This window comes from Sphaerodactylus townsendi, linkage group LG02 (genome assembly GCF_021028975.2).
Source record: "Sphaerodactylus townsendi isolate TG3544 linkage group LG02, MPM_Stown_v2.3, whole genome shotgun sequence".
NCBI classification, from domain to species: domain Eukaryota; kingdom Metazoa; phylum Chordata; class Lepidosauria; order Squamata; family Sphaerodactylidae; genus Sphaerodactylus; species Sphaerodactylus townsendi.
Window position 1 is genome coordinate 101,999,789 of NC_059426.1, and position 21,138 is coordinate 102,020,926.

At 39.6% G+C, this 21,138-nt stretch overlaps 1 protein-coding gene across 3 annotated transcripts in view; it reads right to left on the bottom strand.

Annotated features, from left to right (window-relative positions):
- NELL1 (neural EGFL like 1) overlaps positions 1-21,138 on the bottom strand; it is a 678,881-nt gene that overhangs the window by 461,463 nt on the left and 196,280 nt on the right. For all 3 annotated transcript variants that reach the window (XM_048483516.1, XM_048483514.1, XM_048483513.1), the window contains exons 7-9: positions 20,700-20,782; positions 3,638-3,772; positions 2,736-2,838 (exon numbers count right to left, since the gene is read on the bottom strand). In XM_048483516.1, coding sequence (XP_048339473.1) covers positions 2,736-2,838; positions 3,638-3,772; positions 20,700-20,782 — 321 coding nt within the window. The remainder of the gene's footprint in view (positions 1-2,735; positions 2,839-3,637; positions 3,773-20,699; positions 20,783-21,138) is intronic.

Genomic DNA, 21,138 nt, shown 5'->3' on the forward strand with positions numbered 1-21,138 from the left:
AAACAGATGCCTATTGAGACTATCTGCGAGGAGAATTGGACTGCCTCTTCATGTGTAAACAGTGAAACGAGAGGACCCCACAGTTCAGCCCCACCGCGCTGCTAAAAGACCCAAGGTAAGTGTTCTACCCTTGATAATGTATAAAGAACTACAGGAACACAAATATTGCTTGTTTTTCTGCTGATTGTTTACCCTTCCTAACAGCTTATTTATAGTTTATGCCAACAACAAAAGGAAGAGATGAGATTTTGCTTTCTTGGGAAATATAGATTTCAGCTTTGATGGAATAACACCAGAACCTGAGGCAAAAATACATAAATGCAACATGACCAGACCACAAATCCATCATAACAATGATAGGCCTCTCAATATCCTTGGGGTTTCCGGTTACTGATAGCGGATCCCATTTCTAGCAATTAAATCAATATAACCCCATTTGTTTGTTTGTTTAGCTGTCTAGTCACTGCTGACTTATTGCAACCTCATGGGTTTTTAAGTTAAGAGAAATTCAGAAAAGATTTGCTATTGTCTGCCTCTGTATCATCACTTTGGACTTCCTTAGTGGTCACCTATTCAAATGCTAACCAGTGCCAACTCTGCTTAGCTTCCAACATCCAGTTAGCCTGGACTAACCAGGCAAGGCAAAGCTCAGTTATATGCTTGGGGAAAAAGAGAAAAAATGGAATGACTTAAAAATTCTTCACTAAGTGTAGCCCTAATTAAAAGGCAAATGCTGCAAATAAAGCCAGAACGAATTTGCCAGGTTAGTCCACTCAGTTCATCTAATCTGTGACTGTTGGGTATGGAAATGTTGCTTCATAGTGACACTATGTATTATACAGCCTGCTTAGCTTCTTCTCATACCTGTATTCTTAAAAACAGCAATAATCTCAGGGGATGGTGGGGCTATCTCACCTGGCAAGCCAGACTCATAGCTCACTTCAGGCTGGCAATCTGAGGGGCCATCTGCCAATCTCTGGATGGGGGGGGGCTGTTTTCTTACAACTATTCTCCAGACAACAGAGATCAGATGCCTTGGAGAAAATGGCTTCTTTGGAGGACAGACTCTATGGCATTGTACCTTGCTGATATCCTTTGTATTCCCAAACACCAGCTTCCCCAGGCTCCTCCCTCTGAAATCTCTAGGTATTTCCCAACCCAGAGACAACAACCTTACAAGTCTACATAACAGCCACATGTCAAGTAGCTTTTAAAAAAGAACAAAAAGCTTGGGAATCTGTACTCTATAGATTTTGTCTGAAAGTCAATTTTGATCTGATAGGCACATTCTGGATTGGAGGGATTAACCAAAGATATCGAAGGAAAAAAGCAGAAACATCTCTTTCAAAATTGTCTCCATGCATTCTAAATGTAAGAAATGTTTGCTACTTTAACATAGGAACAAAAAGAGTATAATCATGGCATTCAATAAGACTAGAGGGAAGAAAATTATAGTTGAGGTTACTATCCATGACTAAATGGGCAAACTGCAGAGAAATCATTTCATACAATATTATCACAAAGACAGTTTTAGTGATTGGTACTTTGTACCCAAAAAGATATGTCCTAAGTACATTATTCTGTCAAGGAACTGACTCTTTCAATCAATTTAAATCATTTTTATACATCATGCTTTTTTGACAGATGTTTCAACTCCCTGAAACATCCTACAAGATGAGCCTGGTGCCAATCAAATTTCAAGTTCAATCAAAGGGATAAAAGATTTTTTATTGTTCATATTTTCATCAGAGTATATGAAACAAAAGAAAAGCTCTGAGATAAGTTATAAAGTATCTATTCAAATTCAACAGCTGCATACAAATGTAACATTTCCTGATCTTAACAATGATTCAAAGATTGAGGTTGCTACAGGTTTACTAAGTGCTTTCTATTCCCTCCTCTAGATTCCCCACAACCTCTCCCCTCCCTTCACTTATCAGAGTGAACCATGACAATCACTGCATCCAAACTGATCTTAATAAGTATGATTATCTTTTTACCAGTGTGTTACAAATGATAGCAAAACTAGCTAAAATAGTCATATTTAGTGTTAATCTTTGTGAAAATATAACTTAATATTCCTGAGCATCAAAATCACAATTATTCAATAAGCGTTTGTGTGCTGTCATCTCCAACTCATGGCAAATTTATGAATCAATGTGCTCCAAAGCAATGGTTTTGTCTGCATTATGTCAGCAGAAAAAGCCAAAATCGTTCTTTTAAAAATGTCTGCAAGATGTTTTATTTGTATTGAGCAGAAATGGCCTTTGTTGGCCATCTTGCAAAACTTCCTCTCTCAAAGAGCCACTATGTTTTCTCCTTTCCCATGTATAGAAGCTATTTTTTCCAGAAGAAGAATTGTAATGTACCTGATAAATAAGTACCTATAAACATCATGATAAAATGACTTCAAGATTCCATGTAGGAAATCAGTGACCTAAAACTTAACCAACCATCACACCATTAAAACTTTTTTGTGCTTGTGCATCTGTGCAGAACAAGATGCTCTGGCTTTTCTTTCTCACTATTTAATTCTATTGTGGTACAGCTTTGAGCAAATTTAAGTACGATAACAAAGCTCATAACCTAGCTGTCTACCTGCTGACACCATGCTGGTCACATATTTTTTCACAAATGTTTTTCATATCAAAATAAAACAACTTTGAAAAAAGCCAGCTGCTTCAGCTGAAATCATTGTAACGAAGAAAGAGAATAGGTAAAATATCTGTACTTACACTTGCACATTTTGCAGCACTGGCCTGTTACATGGACAGGAAGGCTAACAGGAGAGCAGTTCAATGGTGGACAGGCTATTCGTCGGCATTCCACTACTCCGTTCTATTTAATGTCAGAGAAATGAAATTTAAATCAGTGTGTACATGTATGTATGAATGCAGAGTAATTTATTTTTTGGATAAAGCACAATTACCATATGAAAATTCACTATCTAAATTATATGACTGTTTCTGGCACTGTGCAATAGATGCAATTTTAACTGAAGACACACTTGTTAACTTCTTTTTTTCATATCAGTTACTCCCATTATCCCACCTGCCAATGATAATAAAATAGATTAAGTAATATAAACCAGCTACCCATTTTTATACATTCATGAATAATATTTTTCACAAGCTCTGTCAATCATTTTGTAAATTTTAATGAACAGCTTTCTATTTTCTTAGACAAACAAATACTTTCATCTGATAGCTATCAAATAATTTCAACCATACAAGATTTACATATTAAATATTTTTTTGTTTCTCTATTGCTCAAAATTATAAATATCCCAAACAGAATCTACATGTTGTTGTTATGCAAGATACAGGTAAACAACTATGCATAAAATTAAGATAAGGCTTCCTTCTCACATACGACAATGCTGCAATTCTAAACTTTACCCAGAAAACATTAAAATGTACCAAAATAAACTAATGTAAGATACAAGAGCAGACAAAATAGTGCTCTAATTACTACCCAGTTCCCACCACTGCCATGTGCTAATAAGATAACTCTTAGAAATGGTATTATATTTATTAATTTGTTTAATTTAAAACAACTCTACCCAGTCTATAACTCAAAAACAATAGTGAGTTGCAATGCACTGTCTTGTCCTTTATATATATTAGAAAAGTCTTACTTTGCATGTGCAGTTTCTGCAGTGATCATCTTCCACCCATGAGTCTTTGTCTCGATAAATCACTCCATTTACTTGACAAGTCTTCTCACAGTGACAGTTTTCCAACTGACTAAGCCTCATTTCTGCATAATTTAGCTATAAATGAAAGTTGCTTGATTTAATTTATGGAATTCATGCCCATGCTTTCAAGCAAGACAAAACAGAAATGTAGAACTAGATGTTATATCAACCGCAACTATATGAAAGCAGGCAAATGTTATACAAGTGTAAACTGGCCCAGTCAACAGAAAGAAACACACACTGTCAATAGAGAGATAACATATGTATGCCACTGTATATACATATATTTTCTCTCGCAAACCTAGTGGAAATTATACACTACATCTCTGGAAAAAATCATAGCAACGATCTGATCTCTAAACTTGCTGTCAAAATAATAGATGCTGAAATGTTTGAAGAATACAATTTAGAATTATCTCTAGACTTTAAATATGATTATGCATTTATTTAAAATGTAAGAAGAGTTACAGATAAGTACCAGTAGGATCCATTCTTCTTTGTCCATTTTAAAATCTCAAGACCAAATCATAGCTTCTTTGCACAGAACACTCAACACTTAAGAGAAGATGTGCTGGATTACAGCAATGCAGTTTAAAATCTTCTATACCACATCATCCCAAACAAAATTGTAGAGTCGCTCTCCATCACTGTAGGGCACAGGTGTCAAACTCGCAGCCCTCCAGATGTTATGGACTACAGTTCCCATCATCTCCTGCCAGCATGATGTTTGACACCTGTGCTGTAGGGCAAATATCAGCACTGCTGTACTGTTTCAGCACAGGCGTAAAACCTCCTCCCACATGCTGTGATTCCAATGTAAATCAAGATCCCATACAGCAGCTCTCAAGTATCTTAAGCAGTGGTCTCTCATCGAATCATATAGTTGAAAGGGGCTATACAGGCTATCCATTCCAACCCCCTACTCAATGCAGAATCAGCTTAAAGCATCTCTGACAAACCTGCTTGAAGACTGCCAGTGAGGGTGAGCTCACCACCAGCCTAGGCAGACAATTCCACCACTGAACTACCCTTACATTAAGATAAAAATAAAATACCTAATATCCAGCCACTACATGTATACGGTAAGCTACATAAAAAAGTATTTTGGGTTAAAAGCTTGTGACATGATCATAGGATTTATATACAAATAATCCATTTATCTGTATATAAGTGTTTGGAGAACAAGTTGCACTGCTGCTAGGCATGACAGATTCAGCAATCAAAAGCAGAAAACTGTTACTGACGATGGTAATGACATCAACTTTATTGAACTTTCCTTCTTGCTTTTGCCTGAGTTCAGAAACAGAACAAAAATTCTTCTTTGCTATATTTCACTACTGAAGAGGCAATTGCACTGAGAAGTAGTGACTCACAACAAATTGAAGTTTGATCAATGGAAAATTTCAGTTTGTGAACAAGTGGGGGGCAACAAGGAGCACACAAGCAGAATCTGCTGCTTTTGGGTCCACCATAGAAAGAGATTTACTGCTATGTTGAATGTAGCCAGACGATTCACAAAAGCCTTGATGTTGGTACAAGGACCTCTGGAAGGCACTTCACTAACCCTACTTTTGGTTCTTTCCCTCTTCCTTCTCTCTTTTTCCTGCTTCCTTCTCTCCTTCCCACCTAACAGCCAGTACACTGTTATCTCCCTCTCTGGCTTCAGCATTTGCTTTCCCACCCTAGTAGTCTTTGCCTAGGAAAACTATACACCAATTGTGTGGTGCTGGAAACAAGACAGGCCCATTTTCATAATTGGGAACCCTTAAAGACTTGTGGAAGGACACAGTACTTTCCCCTGGATCAGGGGTAGGGAACCTGCGGCTCTCCAGATGTTCAGGAACTACAATTCCCATCAGCCTCTGTCAGCATGGCCAATTGGCCATGCTGGTAGGGGCTGATGGGAATTGTAGTTCCTGAACATCTGGAGAGCCGCAGGTTCCCTACCCCTGCCCTGGATCCTTCTCCCAACACTATTTCTTCTTGCCCTCCTCCTGGTAATATGAGCACCCCTTTATCTGCCTCATTCTCTTCTGTTCAGCAATTCACCAAACTACTTTTTATCTAATTCCCATCCTCAGCTTTTACCACTATTTCCTCTTTTCCTTACTTGAAAGTCCCCACGGCCTCTCCCTTTTTCCTGCTTCATTCCCATCCAACAACCAACCTATTTTTCTCTGCCCCTCTGTCTTCAACTTTCGCTCTCCACCCCCGCCCCCAGTAGCCTCTACCTAGAAAAACTATGCCACAGTTGTGTGGTGGGGGCCATAGGGCCAGGCCCACTTATATGGAAGGGAATCCTTAACAGACTCATGAGGGGGAAGCTAACTTTCTTCTATATCCCCTGATCCCCAATATTTCATCTTGCCCTCTTCTTGGCAACACTCATTTTCTTTTTACATCCCCTTCCTCATTCTTTCCTTCTCAGCCATTCACCAATGTATATTTTATCTACCTCTCATTTTTATCTATATTTATTACACATTTCTCCACTATGGGGACCAAAGCAGCTGACATTATTCTCCTCTCCTCCTTTTTAATCCTCACACAATAGAATTCTGAGGTAGGTTAAGCTGAAAGTACATGATTAACCTAAAATCATATAGTAAGCTTCCTCAGGAAGATGAATGAATGAACTTTATTTACAGTCTTAGACCAGAAATTATGAAATTAACATTACTGCAGCAATAAAAAGTTAACATTACTTCAGGAACAGTAAAACAAAACAGTTAAGATATTCATCATTAACTATCAAAGGATTACATGATCTACAGCAATAGTGGAAAAAGATTTTGTCATAAAATAAAACCTAAGAATCTGAGCCCTTACTCACCAACTCTTTCCTCTTTTTGCATAGAAGAAAACTGAATTTAGCTAGAATATGACATATTGGTATCTTTATCTTTAAGAAGGAATTTAATCAAAAAGGCCTCAGTAACTAAAGAATAATGTAGTTGTTTAAATCCAAGTATCAAAGGGAAAATCAGAGGTTTCCAGCATCACTATATAATTTGCAGTTAAGAAGTAAATTAGAGATTGTCTCTACTGTGTTAGCACTATGTAGACATCACTATATCTCAAAAGGCTTCTTATGAAATCTTCCACATAAGACAACAGATGGTAAGACATCAATTCTAGCTCTGGAGAAGGCCCACCTAAACTCAGAAAGGAAGATGATAGAGAGGTAAAGAGCTAAAGTTCCTGACCATGAATGTAGGACTTTGTACGGGTTAGGGAGATGTGTGGTCTCGTTCTGTATTTCAGTATCACTAAGACATTGAGATACTAAAACTTAGCTCTTCTCTGTCCCATCTACAGCAATTATATCAGGTCTAACCCTGCAATTTTTTTTATTATCCTGGTACACCATGGTGAGTATTGGACCACCAAGGGAAACTGAGGCATTAGGCCAGTTGGATTTAGATCTATTTTCAGCCTATAGTTAATTATGATTATCCTTAGTTTCCACCTAATAGATATCAGCCTCTTCTCTAAGCACAGCATTGGCTGTGCAATTAGATGGCATTAAATAAAGCCCTAAAAAGCCTGACTGAACTCTTTCTAATAACATAAAGTAACTATTTGGCCCTAGTTGAGCACCATAAGTCAGTTGAGGTAAAGTTTTCGCCAAATTTAACTTGATAGTAGCTGGGATAAAAACCCCACCTATAGTCCAAAATAAAATAAAATAAAATATGAGGATGGTGTTACAGCTTTTTTGTGCAGAATGGGAATACAGAGTGAATATGGGCTGAATGGTTTCCACTAAATTGGAATACTATTCTTCAATATTAAAAACATTTAACTTGTTCAATCTGATGCCAATTCAGCTGCCAAGAAGATTTTGCAAACCTATTGTTGAAATGCATTATCTTTGTTTTTGCATAGTTGATGACAAAATGCTCTACTTGACATAAGTATACCAGTTCTCTTAAGGTTCTTTTTAGCCCAACACTTGTTTGTGAAAGGATGATCATATCGGAGGGATTGTTCCATGCCAACAACACAGGGATAGTAAATCTATTGGCTACAAACCATTTGTAGTTGTCCTGAAAGGAATGACTCAAAGTATCTGCTAGGCCATTGTCCCTCCCTGTTAAGAATGCATCTGAATGACCTGGAAACTCACTTTGTGCTTCAAGGCCAATTTCCAGTTAAGAGAAACCCCTGACATAGTGCCAAGGATACTGTGCTGATAAGTCTGTTCAAATAATGCATAGCTGGGGCATTGGTTGTATAGCTTTAGACATTTTTTTCCACTGGATGATGAAGATTGAAGCCGTCAGATGGTATCTGATCACTCTTATATCAAATTTCTATATCTAATGCTTCAATATAATGCTTATATTCTAAGCATTATATTCTAATGCTTATATTCTAATGCTTATATCAAATTTCTTATATCTAATTTCCTCTCATAAAACCACAACTAGTGACTCCAGTGTTCACATAGCGAGCAACATAGTCCATGAGAGAGGCATTGGCTTGAGGTCTTGAGAACTCTTCTTGAGATTAAAAAAAAATGTTTGTGAGGATTGCACTGTAGGGAAGAACACTGACAAACCAATTCTGAAGTGGCCAAAATTGTAGTCTGGCAAAAGAAATTTGCAGGGTACTAATGCTATGAAACCAAATAAGCTTTGGCTATTTCTTGCTATTTGAAAAGTGGAAGAGATTGTCTTGTTTATTGCTTGAAAAATAGAAATACAGTCTTTGAGAGCATAGGCTAGGCCTATTACAGAGTTGAAGACAGCTCAAACAAAAGTTGTGCACTAAGTTGGAGAGAGAACAGCCTTGAATAAGTTCACTTGAAGGCCTAATTCTTGGAGGGTTCAGAATTAAGGAGATATGTACCAATAGAGCTGTCATTAACCAATCATCCCCGAAAGGGAAGATATTGCAGCCTTTCTCCCTGAGGTGATCAATCACCACTGCCATAACCTTTGTAAATACACTTGGGGTCAAGGAAAGACTAACTGAGAGGACAGTATAGTGAAACATCTGGTGTTAAGAATGGAATGGAGAAAATTTTCTGAAATCTTTTTTCATTGAGATATGAAAACAAGCATCTTGGAATCCTAATATTGCAAATAACACCTGAACATTGAACAGAAGTAAAATATCTCTAAGAGAAACCAAGCAAAATCTTTTTGTTCTAACAAACTGGCTTAAGAAGCACAGAATTGGATGATTGCCTCCTGACTTCTTTTCTATTATGAAATAACGGGGGGGGGGGGGTGTCCTCCACAGCATTGGGAGAACAATCCTCTATGGTTCTTTTTCCAGGAGGGAATTGGAAGCATAAAACAGATGAAGAGGAAGCAGTGTTGAAGGGAGGACAACGGATTTTCCAGACTGTTTTAACCTGGAATCAGTGCTCCACAAGTCCTCCATGAAGGTGCCCTGGCAATGCAAGTTAAGATGGATGCCACCTGAAGTCTAGTACTGTGTTGCCTATAGGGAAAAGGATCAGTCTGGACAAGTTCCTCAGCCCCTCATTTCATATGTCCTTCCTGCAGTTTTTAGGGAAATAGTGGGGTCTTTTCTGAGAAACAGCCACAGCACACCTGGTTTCCTCATTCACAAAAGATACACTAACAACACCTAAGTCCAGATTCTATCAAAACTGTTTGGCAGCTACTCCCCGCCTCACTAATCTCATCACTTCTTTTTCTGCCTTACTCCTAGGAAGTGCCACCTCACTTTGAATTGGAATCACCCCGGCACTATGATTTCATCAGTTCTAGCCTAAATCTAATAATCTACTAGACCCTTCCTGGCCTGAGTTGTTAAGTCAAATGACCCTTTTATTGTTCCCTTCAAGTGGACAAGATTTATTTGTAAAGGAAGTTAGCTCTCTTAACATTGCTAGAGGGCCAAATTTTCCTATAACTAGCCTGCCCAGCAGTCTTTGCTCAGCGTATCTGAACTAACCTCTGGTCTAGTACACTGTGCCCAGTGCTTTCTGCACTGCTTTTGATTCAGTTATGCTATATGCCAGCTACTTTCACCCTGTCTCTTTGAGCTCAATACAGGCTTTGACCCTTGACTGCTTCTTGGACCCTTCTTCTCCTTGATAAGGTAATTACAGCCTTCTCCCACAAAACCCCAATTTTTCAAGACCTCTATATCATAAGAACATAAGAACATAAGAACAAGCCAGCTGGATCAGACCAAAGTCCATCTAGTCCAGCTCTCTGCTACTCGCAGTGGCCCACCAGGTGCCTTTGGGAGCTCACATGTAGGATGTGAACGCAATGGCCTTCTGCGGCTGTTGCTCCCGATCACCTGGTCTGCTAAGGCATTTGCAATCTCAGATCAAGGAGGATCAAGATTGGTAGCCAGAGATTGACTTCTCCTCCATAAATCTGTCCAAGCCCCTTTTAAAGCTATCCAGGTTAGTGGCCATCACCACCTCCTGTGGCAGCATATTCCAAACACCCTCAACTCACACGCTATGGAAGAAGTGTTTCCCTATTAGTCCTAATTCTTCCCCCCAGCATTTTCAATGAATGCCCCCTGGTTCTAGTATTGTGAGAAAGAGAGAAAAATTTCTCTCTGTAAACATTTTCTACCCCATGCATAATTTTTTGTAGGACTTCAATCATATATCCCCTCAGCCAGCCTCCTCTCCAAAACTAAAGAGTCCCAAACGCCTGCAGCCTCTCCCTCATAGGGAAGGTATTTCTAGTCCCTCAATCATCCTTAAGGTTGCCCCTTCTCTGCACTTTTTTCTATCTCCTCAATATCCTTTTTTTGAGATGCTTAATGACCAGAACTGGACACAGTACTCTAAGCAAGCGGGTCGCACTCACTTGCTTTATATAAAAGGCATGACAATCCTCTTGCAGTTTTATTATCAATTCCTTTTTCTAATGATCCCTTGGCATAGAGTTTGCCTTTTTACATAGCTGCCATGCATTGGAGTTGGACATCTCCCATGGAACTATCAACTAAGACTTGCCAAATCCCTTTCCTGGTCTGTGACTAATAGCACTGACCCCTGTAGCGTGTATGTGAAGTTTGGATTTTTTTGCCCCTAAGTGTGCATCACTTTCCTTACATTTTGCTACAAATGAACTGCATTTGCCATTTCTGGGCTCCACTTTCACCTAATTTATCAAAGGTCCGGCTTTGGAGCTCTTCTTACAATCCTTTTGTGGTTCTCACCACCCTACTATAATTTAGGTATCATCTGCTTAAAACTTGGCACACTCACACTACCCCACCCCTACTTCCAGGAAGTCATTTATGAATAGGTTAAAGAGCACTGGTCCCAAACGGGATCCTTGGGGGACACCACTCCCAACATCTCTCCATTGTGAGAATTTCCCATTTACACCCACTCTTTGCTTCCTGTTTCTCAACCAGTTTTTAATCCATAGGAGCACTTCCCCTCTTATTCCTTCATTGCTGAGTTTTCTCAACAGTCTCTGGTGAGGAACTTTGTCGAAAGCCTTTTGGAAATCCAAGTAGACAATGTCCACTGGTTCCCCCTTATCCACATGTCTGTTTACACCCTCAAGGAACTCTAGTAAGTTTGTAAGACAGGATTTGCCTCTGCAAAAGCCATGCTGACTCTTTCTCAGCAAGTCTTGCTTTTCTACATGTTTTATAATTTTATCTTTAATGATAGATTCTACTAATTTACCAGGAACAGATGTCAAACTGACTGGCCTGTAATTTCCCGGGTCCCCCCTAGATCCTTTCTTAAAGATTGGTGTGACATTGGCCATCTTCCAGTCTTCAGGAATGGAGCCTGATTTCAGGGATAAGTTGCATATCCTAGGACAGTGTGAGTTCTCCGTGTGTTTGCATTCATCTTTGTTTGCCTGTACATTTATTCTTTTTTATTTTCCCACAAAAATTGTTAAACTTTACTTTCATCAACGGATTCAACTGGTTGTGGTGGGTTTTCCGGGCTGTGTGGCTGTGGTCTAGTAGATCTTGTTCCTAACGTTTCGCCTGCATCTGTGGCTGGCATCTTCAGAGGTGTATCACAGAGGGAAGTCTGCTACACACTGTGTCCAGTGAGAAGGGAATGTTTTAGTGGGTATATATTGTCCATGTCCCAGGGTGGGGAACCAATCAGTAAGTGTTTGGGTGGAACTTGCTATGCAAAGGTGTGGTTGATAGTACTGTATTGCGGGTGGGGTTTTTCAGTCCAGGGATTGATTCACATTTGCATTCCTTGCAGCAGCAGCAGTATTGGTGAATGCAATCCTGTGTCTGCGTGTGGAGTCCATTGTCCGTGAATTTAGCATGCCCGTGGCCTTTGATTCTGGTATTTTTAAGTACTGCTAGCCAAGCTTTGTTAATTCTCAGATTCTCTTCTTTCTTGTTGAAGTTATCTTGGTGTTTGTGAATTTCAGTGGCCTTCCTGTGCAGCTTTTTCACATTCCCTCCTTAATCCTGCTACCACAGAACCTTTGATGTAGTTGAAGACTTGAAATTGAGTGGAGAGCTCAGGTGGGTAGTTGAGGCTGTTGTGCAGTATACCTGGTGTACCTCTGATAACTGGAATATTGCCTGGAAAAAAACCTTCTGCTTATCAGGATTGGAGTGTTTTGACTGTCTTGCAATCATCTTTAGACTCTTTAGAGACAACCCCTGTGGTTGAACTAAAAAGCTCAGTTCCTTCAAAAGGTAAATCCTCTACCCTGTCTCTATGATGTTGGGCTAGGGCCATAGATCTCAGCCAGACATGCTTCCTCAAAGTGATTTCAGAGGCTATTCACCTGGCAATGGGCTACAAGATAGACTCTATTAATTTGGTTTAATTACTGCAGACAGAGGGCATCAGATTATCTAATTTGTTGCTTAGACAACCTGAAGCCCTCTGTCTGCAGTAATTTAGCCAGCTGTCTTTTGTGTTCTGAAATCAGTTCAAAATAAGGGATCATGTTGTTCCCTTAGGAAGAGCTGGAACCTTCCCATTATGACTTCATTATTACCCATATGGAAAGTCAAGGCAGAAGAGGAATAAACCTTACAACCTACATTATCAAGTTTCCTGACCTCCCTATCAAATGGGATTGAGTGAGCAATATATGTTTGTGATTTTTTTTTGCACTGCAATACAGTGAATGTACAATATACTTACTATAGAATTTGCAGTAGGTGAAAAGGAAATATAAATCCTCCTGTCTGAGATCTTCACTTGGAGATGCAAACATGTCTTCAGTGACTATCTCTGAAGGATATGGCTTGGAAACAATGTCAATCACACTCAGAACTAAGGACCTCCTGAGCTTGTGATCCCAGAGATGGGTTTAGATCTTCTGTAGCATCATCAGGCTTATCATGTAGTAGAAGGAAGTTGAAAATGCTTAAGTCTCAGTTCCAAGTGACAACAACCACTATGTTCGTAAAGGTGATATTAGTACCACTATATAATAAAGATGATGATGGAGTGGGTAATGATATGGAGAACCTATATATCCATAACTGGAACAAGATCAATAAGGTAATCTGTAAGGGGAGCACTGGAACTGTTAGTGGTGATGAGGATAGTCATAGTAGGATCCATAGTTGTGAAGGAAGGGGATGGAAACCCCTCTTAAATCCAGGTCTATATTCCAGAGACAGAGGAAGCAAGGATATTGGAATCATGGAGGATTGCTGTACCTCAGGTATCCAACCTTCAGAAATACAAAGGGACCTCAGACAAGGAGTATTAGCTGGAACTCATTAAACCCTTGACTTTTGCTTATGCAGTGGTTTCAACTTCAAGGAAGAGGAGGTTTATTTATTTTGATATCATCTTGGCTTTTGGGGTGAGTTCAGATTGATTTCAAGGAGAGATAATCAGTCATGGAAGCACTTGAGTTGATGGAAGCAGTGTTGGGGCTGGAACTGAGACAACTGTAGTAGTGGGAACCAGTGGAACTAAGGAGGCATGTGACAGCATCTCAGGGCATTTCTCTTTTTCTGCAGCAGCAGCAGAAGCGGAAGTGAAAGCGGCGGCGGCGGCGGCGGCGGAGGAGGAGGAGGAGGAGGAGGAGAAGGAGGAGGAGAGGAGGAGGAAGAAGAAGAAGAAGAAGAAGAAGAAGAAGAAGAAGAAGAAGAAGAAGAAGAAGAAGAAGAAGAAGAAGAAGAAGAAGAAGAAGAAGAAGAAGAAGAAGAAGAAGAAGAAGAAGAAGAAGAAGAAGAAGAAGGCTTACAAATTCCTTTCCCTACCCCCCTCACAACAAATGTGATGTGGGTGGAGCTGAGAGAGCTCAGAAGAACTGTGACTAGCCCAAGGTCACCCAGATGGCATGTGTTGGAGTGGACAGGGTAATCTGAATTCCCCAGATAAATCTCCACAGCTCAAGAGGCAGAGCGGGGAATCAAACCCGGTTCCTCCAGATTAGAGTACACCTGCTCTTAACCACTACACCATTGGAGCTGGTAAAGAAAAAACTGAGGGACAGTGGCACTCTTCACCCTTTTACAGACACTTCTGCAGGAAACTGTGCCAAAAGATGGGAGAATACCTCAGTGTCAAGGGCTCTTAGAATATCTGCAGCTGCCCTGCACATGCACAGTTCACATGAGTTACTGATGAACTACTGTTCTGTTCCAACCTGAACAAAATCTAGACTGAAAAGAGCTAAAGGCAGATGTATCATCCAGGAAACCTAAAGCTGTTCTGCAGCCACCCTCTCAATTATTTTCTCTAAGCCAGTGTTTTCCAACCTTTTCGACCTCATGGTACCCTTAACCTCACTCTTCACATCTCACTGTACCCCTGCCATCCTCCCCCCACCTTCCCCTCCCAGTTCCCCTGTTTCCCACCCCCACTTTCCCCTCCCAGGGTGAAGGGAAGCATGGGGGTGGGGGGGGGGAAGTGGCTGCTGACCTTGTGGCAGGCCCTGCCCCCTGAGCCAGCTCCATATCCTTGCTGGTGCCGGCAGGAGACACCACAAAAGTGAGGGGTAGCCGGTAGCATTGCCACGGTACCCCTGGGACATGCTCACAGCACCCCAAGGTACCACGGAACCCTGGTTGGGAATTGCTGCTCTAAACGTTGGACAGCAGACTATAATTGACCACAGCCTCTTTTACCATGTCCATCTGAAAGACCTGACTAGCTAGCTAATAGGCACACTTGCCTCCAAATTGAAAAAGAGTGGGTTTTGTCGTCCTTTTGGTCTATCTGTTCCTTGTTCACCACTCTTTGGTGGCAAGGAAAACAGCAGTCTGCCACCAAAGCAATCAATAAACTGAGCTGCTATATGTAGTTTTTTTGGTTCATAATGTCAGAGCCCAAGCCAGCTGAGTTGTTGCTCTGTGAAGAGAACGCCTTCATTAAAAGTAGTTCATGGTTATATATTGGAACAAGTGATTAATCCACAGTTGCTGCAAGCTCAAGTCTATATCAGGGAAAGTGGCCTTTAGCAACCTTAAATGAAATATTATAAGATTATGGCCCCATTATTGTTTCTATTTAACAGTGCACAGTTAAGTGTATAGAGATATTATAATATTTAATGTGGTTTTGCTATTACTTGATTTTAAGCATCCAATTAAGTAAAATAGCAATATATTTGCAGGTTTTAGACCTGAAACCACTTTTTAATGTTGGGACTTCACAATCTATGAGCTAACAACAATACAGCTAGCCCCACTTATCATGTGCAGAATGCACTCTGCTCATACGCATTTGATATTATGGATGTAGCCTTAAGGGGTGTCTGCCTGACAAGCCAGCAGGACTGGCAACTCTCTTTCAGAAATGAACTACATAATGCATACATTTAGCAAAAAAGGATCATTTATTTTACATTCAATCTGGGTTTTTTTTTCTACCAATTAAAAATCCCCTAGGACATGTTCTCACATCAATGCAACAAAATACTCTCTTTATGCATCGCAAATAACAACAAGACAATATCAAGGGAAATATGGAAATGCACCACAAGAGTGTTCCTCCGGCAAGCATTCATGTAACCTTCGAAGTGTTAATCATGTTATATGCCTATACAAAGGTGATACCAACAAGAATACTATATAATTAACAGCAACAAGAACAAGTCATTCAATATGCTTCTTAATTGGCACCTAGTAAGACCACCAGCATGTCTCAGAATCATTATCTCACTTTACTACAGTAAAATGAACTAAAATTTAACATTTCTCTTTCTCAAGTTGATCCTGACCAAAACATGCTGCTCAAAGACTAGCAGGAAGTAAAATATAGATGGAACATCAGTAAAGGTAAAAGTAGGATAATGAGAACATTAAAACCAGGGCATATTCTACTTTTAAAGCTACATTTTTGAAGCTTTCATTCAAAAACAAGCTAAAAATAGGCAAGGACCCCAGAACATTTTAAAGACCTACTGATTTCCGTGAGAAATTTAATTTCTCCCAATGAAATTGTTCGCCTTTGGCTAGATGATATCCCAAGATTCTGACTATGAATACTATTACATTCTAAAACAAGTGAAGTGTGGGTAGAAAGGTCTCTTTTTTGTGAGGCCTTTGAACACTAAAGGCCAAAGCTGTTGGATTTAGTCATTATTTTAATGAGAAGCTTTAGGTTTTGTACATCTGTGCTATTATTTTGTATTACTCTTCTATATTATTACTCCAGGCTTGGAAAAGAGGAAAATCTAGGGTATCTTCACTAAAGCTTCTAATCTTTTTCCATAGCTGTGTATTCTTTACTGGTTCAGCACAGCCCACTAGGCACACATATGCAGAGTTATACTCCTCACACTTTAAACATTACTGCGATTACAATCCCAGTCTTCATGGTCTACATTCATCATTATCACAATATCCCACAATATTCCATTCATCATTTCATAATATTTAAGTTCTACTGAAATCAACTGAACTTAAAATTATTTACCTTTGGCTGGATGATACCACAAGATTATAACTATGTGAGAGGAAAGTCTAGGGTATCTTTTCTACAGCTTCTAATCTTTTTCTATAGCTGTGTGTCCTTTACTGGGTCAGCATAGCCCACTAGGGCACACAGGGGCAAAGTTATATTGCCTGCACATTAAACATTACTGATATTATAATCCCAGTCTCCATGCTCTGCATTCACATTACCACAATGGTCTATGTCATGAAACCAAGATCATTGGAAATCTGAAATCTTACAGCCCAATCCAGATCTCCCAGGCAGAATGGGGATCGCACTGCTGGGGTCCCACCCCGTCATCTCCAAAGGGTTTCTCTGTGAAGCAGGAAGTCAAAAAAAAGACACAAAATCCTGGTCAGCTCCCACAGGAGATAGTGGGAAAGCATGGTGTAATCCAAAGCCAGTTCCACCAGCATGTGGTGGTTGACTAAAATCAGCTCCACCACCCCTGGAATGCCCTGGAATGTTCTGGCCACATCAGGGCAACTTTCTATGTTGGCAAGGCTAGAAAAGAGAAGGTTACTTTCATGACTGGGCACCACAAGTTGTGCGGCACCTGATCACCCACACATCTGCCACATTTGTACTTTGTGCCAGTGGGATGGGCACCTATGTCAGCACTGACTGCTATAATGAGTCCACACACACACACACACACACACACACACACACACACACACACACACACACACACACACACACACACACACACACACAGCTGCTAGACACATGATGGGCTGGGCTGGGCTGCTAGACACATGATGAACAGTCATAAATAAAAATGTATAAATAAAAAAGAACAAATAAAAGGATACAAATACATTCAATCTGCATAATTTTTTAATGATAGAAGATGCTGAAAATCTTGGTAAAGAATAAACCGTTGCCTGCAGTTTAGAAAGTCAGCCTGAACAATGAGGAACTAGCATAATTTGTTGCCAAAGGCTCATCCCTATCAAGAAGCAAGATACACTGTTCTAAGTGGAAATCTAGGACAGCCCGCTACACAATTCAAGTCTAGAAATTATAAAGACATGAAATGCTAAGAATACAAGAATGGAGTTGCTGTTTTTGTCCACAATTCATTGTTCCACGCAGTCTGTCTCCAGCAGCAAAAGGTCAAACACTTCAAGAAGAACTTTCACATGATGACTGTCTTGTTTCTCATAATTAGAAGCATATTCATACTGGTCATGATGAATCCATTTGTACCCTGTATCCCTTCTCAATGAGGACCCAAAGCTTGCTTATTTACTATAAGCATTTATAACTCACTCCAATCGAGCAAGCTCACAAAATTAATACAATTCAAATACTGAAATTGCAAAAATAGAAGATAGACCAGGGTTCTATGGAATCTTGTCCAATTCTACAGGACCTGTCAGATGGAGCTGTTCTGCTGGGTTTATGGGTTTTCCTTCCTTCTTTCCTCCCATCCTCACGGGATTTTATATTTTACACTATTTGTGGTGCTATGCTTGACTACTGTTGTTATTGTATTTTGTTGTGTTGTTGTATGGTATTTTAATTAATGATGTAAACCACTCTGAGTCTGGTCTAATAATCCATTAAATAAATACCACCGCTCAGATCCTCAGATGTAAAAATAGTCATTCTAAAATTTTAAGAACAGAAAACAATTAAAAGTAAACTTTAGATAACATTAAAACTGCAACAATTAAGACTCAAATATTAAATTAAATATTCATGAAAACTTTCAGTAAAATTAAAACATCAAATGCATGATCAGGAGAAATAATAAGAGACAGGTAAGTTTTTGGTTGGCATGGAAAGAAAACAAGTTGACCACAGAATTGCCAGGTGGTAGCTGGAGATTTCCAGGGATTACAAGTGATCTCCAAAGAAGTCCCTCCCCTCCCCAAACTTTGTTTTCTTCAGGCTCTATGGTACAGTACCTAGAGAGCAACCAAAGGGAGGGTTTTTCAAAGACATTAGTGTGCTACTACTGAAAAGGCTTAATTTCTACTTGTTGACTGCCTCAGAAATAAGAAAGAGAATTATTTTAACTGGAAAAAAATCTAACTAATGACACATAGTTCTCTGTGGATAGAAGCTACATCAGAGGCACATGGTGGAAAAATGGCACCCGGAGACAGCTGTTCTCTGGGCACCACTCCGCTATGCTCAGGGCCCCCCGAGCCCCCCACCCCCATGCTTATAAAAGCAAAGGAGACGAGGACGGAGCCTCAGTTGCTTCTGTTGTCCCTAGAGGGGAGGGCAGAAGGGGCTGCCGGCTGGGAGCTGGGAGGGGCAAGGCTTGGCGTGCGGTGTCCTCGGGTTTCCTTGGCCCCATCCACATCAATGACTACATGGGTGGGCCCAAGGGCACCCAAAGACGATGGGGCAGCAGGGCTTCCTGCTGCCGTGCCGTGTTCCTGGTCATGTGGGGTGCCAATTTTGCACTCCCCATATAACCAGATTAGTGGCGCTCAGGGACAGAGGGCCATACACCACTGAGCTACATTTTAAAAAAAATTACAGTTGTCTGTCTTTGCACCATAATGAGTTATTACACACTCCTAATGTGAATTATAGTAAGCATCCCTAATTCTATACTGTGTTACACATAAAGATGTTAGTAGATTATATATTCCTCAATCACAAAACAAAGCATGCTGGATCATCTTTGTTGCAGAATACTATGCCTTGTAAAATGCTCCACCTACTGCCTATCTAGCCCTGATGCCTGCATCAATTTGAAAGCAAAAATTCAAATGGTCTTGTATCATAATACCATGTTCGGTAATGCACAAAATAATGATTTTGACAAAGGAAATATGTAAAAATAAGTGATAATTCTCATTTTCGAGGTTATATTCTAATGCAAAAACATACAATTTTCTCAAACACTGCACCTAACCTTACCAAACTAACATCTTCATGTGGAACAGAGTATACCATTTAACAACAGCTGGAAATCCTTTGCTGGACTAACATTGGCTTTATCAACATAATCACCAATCACAACAAAAACATTCTGGATCAGAAAATATGCTTGACCTGAGAGACTACAGGGAAAGGACATGTTGAACAATTTCTCTGGAAGATAAGAAGAGTTTAGATTTATATCCCACCTTTCTTTCCTGTAAGGAGATTCAAAGTAGCTTACAAGCTCCTTTCCCGTCTTCTCCCCACAACAGACACCTTGTGAGGTAGGTGGGGCTGAGAGAGTTCCCAAGAACTGTGACTAGCCCAAGGTCACCCAGCAGGAATGTAGGCATGCAGAAACAAATCTGGTTCACCAGACAAGCCTCTGCCATTCAGATGGAGGAGATCAGAATCCACCTGCTGTTAACCACTACACCAAAAACCAAGAATCAAGGGTTGACCCTGAAAGTGACTACAGATGTGTTCTGTCATAACATCAAACCAATTGTTGAACAAAAACCACAGAAACAGTTAATTCCTGATGTTCATGAGCCAGGTTCCTATGCAGCTCCTCAACAGGCGTTATAGAGAAATTATTGATGTGGAAGTATTACCAAACTGTTCCATGTCGCACATTATGTACAATCATGTTTTCCCACTATACCTCCTGAATATGAACCAGGCCTTAATGTAAATCATCAGCCTAAACAACCAGTTGTACCACCTCTTAGCGGCAACTTCAGTGTTATTGTTTTAGGTAGTTAAAAGAATGAAATCTCATATTTTAAGTGCAGCATGAACATTTCTGAAAGCAACAGGAATATAAATTTAGAAGAAATGCATTTTTTTGGCTTTATAAACCATTGACTTACGAGAGGCAAAAAAAATGTATTATAGTTCAAACTATGTGCACACACACACACACACACACAAAGTAACATATAAAACAACCTTTACAGTAACCTTCATCCATTAGGACAGTCACTAATCACTTCCAAGTCACTTATTTTCCCGTTCTTTTCCTCCAGTTAGTGCATCTTAGTACACAACACTATGAACTACGTAAACTAGCAAGGTATCTTTGTGATATTGATATGATATTCAGTTAATTCTCAATTTGTAGTATGACTTACTTCCTCAATACAATGAAATAAGTTAACTGACAGAAACAGAAAATATGTACATGGTCATTCACATATAAATCAAATAACAGCTTGAATGGAAAAGTAGCAACAATGATCAGGTACCTACTTTTGCAGTCATTTTAGCCAGAAGTTCTTGCAAATCCATAATTCCTTGTACCAGGCTTAAGAAATCACTACATGTTGGACAGGCTCAATAAAGAAAGGAAGGAAAACAATAGATAAATATTATATTTTTAAAATAAATACTATTTGCTTAATAACATAAAGAGACCAGGAAAATATTTGCTTGTATCACTCAATAATCTAATTATATTACAACAGATTACAGTAAAATTAATAAATTTGGGAGCAGTTATAAAAACAGGTTAAGAAACTGAAATAGAACATTGTTATATATTACACATACATGATTCAAGTACACAGGATGGAAAGGAAAAGGAAAACATTGGGTTGGTTAAATTCATTAAAATTTGAAAGTTTTAGATAAGATATCTGACAGAATCCTTGTGGGTAATTTTTATTTCAAAACTTTATATATCTGCATT